Source organism: Triticum dicoccoides, chromosome 4A (assembly GCF_002162155.2).
Source record: "Triticum dicoccoides isolate Atlit2015 ecotype Zavitan chromosome 4A, WEW_v2.0, whole genome shotgun sequence".
Lineage (NCBI taxonomy): Eukaryota > Viridiplantae > Streptophyta > Magnoliopsida > Poales > Poaceae > Triticum > Triticum dicoccoides.
The window spans coordinates 104,003,972-104,011,410 of NC_041386.1; the positions used below are offsets into that span (position 1 = coordinate 104,003,972).

The window sequence follows — 7,439 nt, forward strand, 5'->3', positions numbered from 1 at the left end:
TCACACAATCGTTACCCTTCGTGGGTTGAAGTCTCCATCAACGTGGATGTACGATAGCACCATCTATCGGAACCATGCCAAAAATATCCATGTCTACATTATGTTTGTTCTCTCTAAACTCCTCCCTTTACCTTCATGTGCAATGATTTACATTCCGCTGTTATACTCTTATACTTGCATGTGTAGGTTGATTGCTTGACTTGTGCTAAGTTGCTAAAAATCTGCCAAGACTTAAAATTGGGAAAAGGCTAGATTTTTATTTGGTCAAGTAATCTAATCACCCCCCCCCCTAGACATACTTTCGATCCTACACTTTGCCCAACCATCATCCTATATATCAGTATTTACCTCCGGACCATTACGGAGCTCCTCGTTATGTATGTGATCTCATCCGAGACTCTGAACAACATTCGGTCACCAACATACATAACTCATATAATACTATATCATCAATGAGCGTTACACTTGTGGACCCTACGGGTTCGAGAATGATGTAGACATGACCGAGACGCTTCTCCGGTCAATAACCAATAGCGGGCCCTAGATGCCCATATTGGTTCCGACATATTCTACGAAGATCATTATCGGTCAAACCTTTATGACAACATACGTAGTTCCCTTTGTCCATCCGTATGTTACTTGCCTGAGATTCGATCGTCGGTATCTCCATACCTAGTTTAATATCGTTACCGGCAAGTCTCTTTACTCGTTACGTAATACATCATCTTGTAACTAACTCCTTAGTCACTTTGCTTGCAAGCTTCTTGTGATCCTGTATTACCGAGAGGGCCCAGAGATACATTTCCGTCATACGGAATGACAAATCTCAATCTCGATCCATGCCAACTCAACAGACACCTTCAGAGATTCCTGTAGAGCACCTTTATGATCACCCAGTTACGAAGTGGTGTTTGATACACACAAGGCATTCCTCCGGAGTCCGGGAGTTGCATGATCTCATGGTCAAAGGAACATGTATTTGACATTAAGAAAGCAGTAGCAATAAACTAAACGATCATATGCTATGCTAACAAATGGGTCTTGTCCATCACATCATTCTCCTAATGATGTGTTCTCCTAATGATGTGTTCCCGTTATCAAACGACAACTCATGTCTATGGCAGGAAACCTTAACCATCTTTTGATCAACGATCTAGTCTAGTAGAGGATTACTAGGGACTTGGTATTTGTTTATGTATCCACACATGTATTTAAGTTTCTGATCAATACAATTATAGCATGAATAATAAACCTTTATCATGATTAAGGAAATATAATAATAACCACTTAATTATTGCCTCTAGCGCATATTTCCAACACCTTCATGATCACCCAGTTACGAAGTGACGTTTGATACCCACAAAGCATCCTTCCAGTATTAGGGAGTGGCATGATCTCATGGTCTAAGGAACGGACACTTGACATTTAGAAAGTTGTAGCAAATAAACTAAGTGACACGATCAAATGCTAATCTTATGACATCATTCTTCTAATGATGTGATCTCGTTATTAAATGACAACTCATGTCTATGGTTAGGAAACCTTAACCATCTTTAATCAACAAGCTAGTCAAGTAGAGGCTCACTAGGGACACGGTGTTTATTTATGTATCCACACATGTATTTGAGTTTCTGGTTATTACAATTATAACATGGAGAATAAACACTTATCAAGAACAAGGAAATATGATAATAACTACTTTATTATTGTCTCTATGGCATATTTCCAACACCCATGCGTTGTGACGTTCCACCTGGGCGATGGAGCATTCGCGCAAATTTGAGATGAAGTAGATCATGAGTGATGTTAAGACCGACTTGACAAGGCAGGAGCGGCCCACAGTGTTGATGTTGTTCCCTTGCCAAGGCGAGAGCTTGGCCGCCACTTTCTCCACCAAGAATTGATAGTCAGCGGTCTTCAGATTGTGAGTGGATAGGGGGAGGCCCAGATAACGTGCGGGGAAGCCCACACGTGTAGCTGAAAAACTATGGAGGGTATCATCGAGATCAATGTTTACACAACGAATTGGGGCCACAATGCTTTTAGGGGGTTATCCACGAGACCCGTCACCTCTCCAAAACTCTTCAAAATAGCCGCCAGCTGTTCAATGTCCTCTTTGATGGGGGCGACAAAAATGGTCGCGTCATCAACATAGAGAGAGGTGCGTAAGGTGGTGGCATGGCCTCGCAAGCAATGCAACAATCCTTGATCCCTTGCTTTGGCAAGCAGTTGCTGCAAGTGGTCGATGGCAATGACAAAGAGCAAAGGGGGAAGCGGGTCACCCTGACACAACCCCTTACCGAGTTAAACATTTCAAGGTCAGACAGATGGATCCCAGTCCATTTTGCACCTCATTATATTCAAAAGTTATAGTCAAATTTAAAAATTAGAAAGAAAGTGTGCAATTTGGTATATGTACACAACGCGAAATAAATTGAGCTCCTATATATTTTGGGTTCAAAATATTGTCACATGTGATTTGTAGCCCGACTTCGGTAGCCTAACCTGAGGTGTTGTCAAGCCGTCTCCCACTCTTGAAACCCTATGCCCCACAACGCCACCGCTCCCGCCAACGAGGTCATGGATCCCCTACTCCTCTGCATTCTGCTATGTTAGCGGGAGAGAGTGGGGACCTCAGATTTGCATTGTGGCACTATAGTTGGATTTCTTAGGATTAGAATTTCTTTCCCCAACACCATCGTTGTGGTGGTGACGGTGGCATCTTGGACAAGGTTCCCGACTCCTGGTGCATCTTGCAGACGGCAGTCTCATCGGTGTCGTAGAGGAGGGGAGGGGACTCGTCTGGTTGTTGTTCTTCAAGAGTGGTGGATCTGGTTGAGCCATATTATGTAGGTGGCCTTCGAGGATGTCTTCTGGTGGAGTGGACGGTGTCGTTTCTTGTATTAATCATGTGGCTCCTTCTCCGGCTGGCGACATTCGGACATTCAATTGTATTTCGAAGGTCCAGATGCGAAGGTGGTTGCGTGCCGCCTGCGAGTGCAGGAGGAAGACAGCGTTGATTTCTGCAAGGATTGGTATGTAATTTTTAGTTTTTGTAATGATGGTCTTATAAGGAAGCGATTCAGTGCCCATATGCATATGCACATGGGTGTGGACAGTAATTGTCTAAAATAGCAATAAAATCCAAAAAAACTGAAATTTGTTGGCATCCAAGATGCTTAAACGTGTGATGTGCATGCAAAAATTTATCATGTTTGGACATTCAGCGTGATCGTGATAAAAAAGACAAAAAAATGGCTGGGAAAGAAACTTTAAAAAAGTACATTGTTTGGGCCCAATTTGTCTTTTTTGCCTATAGATCCTCGAATGCCGAAACATCATGAAAATTTACACGCTCCTTGCACACTCGATCATCGTCGATGCCTAAAAAATTCTGATTTTTTTGAATTTTGTTAGTATTTTTATGAATTTGCTGTTCATCAGGTGTAGATGAGCCCGGGCTCAGACTTGAATTACCAGTCTTATAAGGACTAGTCGATTCTAATATATGGCGTTTGCTATTTTCACAAGAGAGGTGTGATTTTCAAATTGAGCACATGCATGTAAAGTCGTATGTGTTGAACTTGAACACATCCTGCACACCAAAAAGCGGGAATCAACCATGGGTTGGCAGGGCAGGCAAAGAGGGAAGGGTCATTATGGACTCCGTCGTCTTCGTCATGGCATTCAAAAGAGGCACGTGCTTAAACAGCTCCGTGTTTCCGAAGGCCTCTCGGCGCGCAGCTGTTCCGTTTTCGTCCATTTGCACGACATTTTTTCAAAGCCCACCTGACCCGATCAGAAGGCCATGCCTCCCTCTCCTAAACACTGCTTAACGTGCGTACGCATGTCGCCACTGCCCACTGGCCGGGTCACACTAACTAACCGCGACGTACTACCAGTGCCGTTACATTTGCCACAGGGCCGTACCTTGCATATATACTGCCTCGGTACCCAGTCGGGAGCCAAGCGATGAGCGTCCCGTTTGATCGTAGCAGAGTGGTTTCGATTGTGCGAGTGCGACTACGACTGCTACCCCGCGCCCGCGCCGACGAGAGCGGAGAAGCGAAGCGAATTTCTAGAAGGAGCCGTAAATAAATACTCCTCCTCCTAGCCGGTGAGAGCAACGCCAACGCCCATAGTTCCGTCCCATACCATACAACCACTCGCTAGCAACCAGAAACTCACTGCCGCCGCCGCCGCCGCCGCCGCCGCTTGCATTGGAGAAGCTCTTGCAGGAGCCTAAGGCTGTGTGTGCCATCTTCGTTCCTCGGCGACGACCGCGAAAATTGTAGGGCTGGCAGACTGGTGGCCGGCCGGCGCGGCGGCCGAAGCCCAAGCCGAGGAGATGGGGAGCATGGACGGCCACCCGCTCCAGGGCAACCACGCCTACGCCCACGTCCCTGCCGGCAGCAACAACGACGAGGACGACGCGTCGCCGCCGCCCTCGGCCGGCGGGGGCTCCTCGGGGTCGGGCCGCCGGCCGCGCGGCAGGCCCCCGGGGTCCAAGAACAAGCCCAAGCCGCCCGTGGTGGTGACGCGGGAGAGCCCCAACGCGATGCGCTCCCACGTGCTGGAGATCGCCAGCGGGGCCGACATCGTGGAGGCCATCGCGGCCTTCTCCCGCCGCAGGCAGCGCGGCGTCTCCGTCCTCAGCGGGAGCGGCGCCGTCACCAACGTCACGCTGCGCCAGCCCGCGGGGACCGGGGCGGCCGCCGTCGCCCTAAGGGGGCGCTTCGAGATACTCTCCCTGTCCGGCGCCTTCCTCCCGGCGCCGGCGCCGCCCGGGGCGACGGGGCTCGCCGTCTACCTCGCCGGCGGGCAGGGGCAGGTGGTCGGGGGCAGCGTGATGGGGGAGCTTCTCGCGTCCGGCCCCGTCATGGTGATCGCGGCCACGTTCGGCAACGCCACGTACGAGAGGCTGCCGCTGGATCAAGACGCCGAGGAGGGCGCCGTGCTGTCCGGGTCGGAGGGCGCCGCCACGCAGCTGGAGCAGCAGGGCAGCGGGGGCGCCGCCGTGCCCCCGCCGATGTACGCGGTGCCGCAGACGCCGCCTAGCGACGTGTTCGGGCAGTGGGGGCAGGCGGCCGTGGCGCGGCCTCCGCCGACGTCATTCTAGCGCTGCACCGGCGAGGTGAATCGCGCGCGCGGTTCCTCTACCTAGCTAGTTTAGCTTTCTGCTTCCTCCCTAGTTGTTTGCCTAGCTTCCATTATCTTGTTAATTAATGTGCTATGTCATGCATGGGTACTTGTATGATATTTTTTTTCCCTTTTTTGTTTTCATTCCTCTTCCGTCTTTGAAGCTTGGGAATGTGAAATTCCTACAGGTATCAACAACCCAACGAACAATGGTTGCTCGTCAATTAGCTTCTTATAATTTCCAATGATCAATTGGTGTTCGCCTCCTAATTTCCAATGATCGATTCTTATAATGCATTTAACTACTATAGATAGCATGTACAGTCCAGTTTCATAAGATCCAAGCTTCTTGAGGTATGTACGGCCATGCATGCTTGTATGGTTGTATGCTTGGTTTGGGATATGCAGGCTTCTGGTTACTCTCTCTCTCTCTCTTTGATTCCTCAATCCAGTGTCTCGGTTTACTTAATTTCACTAAAAGTATTTTAGAAGGTCTAGAGCCATAGTTTTATGAAAATTTGTTATTGAACACCGTGGCGAGATTTGATATCGGGTTCTTCAGATTGATTCAAGGGTTCAACAACGGCTACTGCGGCTCTAGGGCGCTGGTTCTTAGGGGCACGTTCATGAAGACTTCCTTACTGTCGTCAACAAGGGCAGGCCAGCTTCGATATGGGTGGGAGCGGCGACAACGGCGAGTGCGGCTCGTTCTGACGGCAACAGTAGTTGTTTGGTGCCTGGGACCTTAATGTCAATTTTTATTATGTTTGAGATGCTTTCTACTCCTACTTTGGTGAACTTTAATAGTAGATGTTAGTTCTTTTGGCAAAAAAAACTTATTATTGTACTTTGGCTCAATTTCAGTTGATTTAGCAGCCGGAATTCTGCTGTTTTTCATACTCAAGCTGTTAAAATTTTACTGACTCTATCCACAAGTATGTCGTCCTACAAAGCGTATTGTCAAACTTGTATAACTTTTGTACTATAAAAATACGTAGACCTGTTCTCATTAGCAAGGGTCTCAGTTCTCCCATAAAAATATTTCCATCATTTGATTATGTTTTCCGTTTTTCTCTAGTACTAGCATATAAACATAAAAATTCATGGTTAAAGGCAAATACACCATGTCAATATCCAATACGAAATGCACTTGCGAGCAGAGAGATCATCTATCATCGTCTCAACCAGCAGTTTTTTATTAATTTATAAGTTCCTCGTTGCTCTATATTATGAAAGCTCGTGCATGTTCCCAGAGAGCAACAGGCAGATAAAAAGAGGGCTAGCTACTGCATCCCATGCACGCACGCACGCACACACACAAAATGCGCTTCACTTTACATGGTAGTACAAGCCTTTTCCCCTCGACCCCGAGCCATAAAAGGTACGTACAGTACTAGGATCAACCATTGAGCAGCAGTACAAGTCGATTTTCCATTTCTAGCCATCGTTTCCTGGAACCAAGTACATTTTGTGGGCATATATTAGTACACGACAGCAGCACTAAAACGAGAGCAGCAAAAATCACCCGTCACCAATATGCCTCCGGTTCGGAATCTAGCTTTGCAGCATGCTTGTCTGCCCCGGGAAACATTTGTGATCCATCAAGAACAAACCCCCACTACCGCAAATGCTCACTCGTGTTTGCCCCTTTTTTCCTTGACCCAAATCAGCTCAGGTTGTGGACATGGGGGAAAAGGGGTATGCTCCCCCCACAGAGCCAGCACTGCAGGCTTGTCAGCAGTGCGGATTTAAAGTAGCATGGCGACGGCGACATGGCGTGCCACTGTGAACGGCCCTACCGGACGGGCACCGCCGGTGTGTGTGTGTGCGTGTGTGTGTGTGAGGAGCCGAAAGGGAAGGGGACGAAATGATAGGTGCGTGCACATACATGTTCCAGTGGAATGCACTGCCCTCACGAAACGGAAGGGATCTTTCTTTCTTTCTTTCTTTCTTTGGATGCCTCGGGCGCCTACTATGTACCCATCTTTTCACCCTAACGTCGGGGCAAAGCGCTGTGGGAGCGAACCTCCGTCGTGTCGAGACGCATTCGATCGCCTGCTTGCTAGCTGCTAGTGCCGTAATTTCTGCCAGGATATGATAGAAATATCCGGATCTATCTATCTCTCTGGTAACGGTGTGGTGTGTTTTTACCTGACCTGAAGTGCGGCGTGTGTAAGGAAGGAACCGATCGACGCCCTGAGGCGACGGGTTGTGCTGGTCCGAGCGATGCCTGAGAAGCAGCTAGTGGTGGGTGAGCATTTTTGGCCCTCACGTCGGAGTTGACGTTGTTCTTGTGCACG

General features: G+C 48.4%; 1 protein-coding gene across 1 annotated transcript; it reads left to right on the forward strand.

The window, feature by feature from the left end:
* The first annotated feature begins 3,940 nt into the window (after window positions 1-3,940).
* LOC119285250 (AT-hook motif nuclear-localized protein 19-like) lies at window positions 3,941-5,409 on the forward strand. Its single transcript, XM_037564489.1, has one exon. It carries the CDS (start codon window positions 4,349-4,351, stop codon window positions 5,117-5,119), a length of 771 nt encoding a protein of 256 aa, XP_037420386.1. The 5' UTR covers window positions 3,941-4,348; the 3' UTR covers window positions 5,120-5,409.
* Window positions 5,410-7,439: the final 2,030 nt, after the last annotated feature.

Excerpts from the sequence above, each read along its gene's own strand:
- LOC119285250 (XM_037564489.1), top strand. The coding sequence starts at position 4,349 with ATGGGGAGCATGGACGGCCACCCGCTCCAGGGCAACCACGCCTACGCC.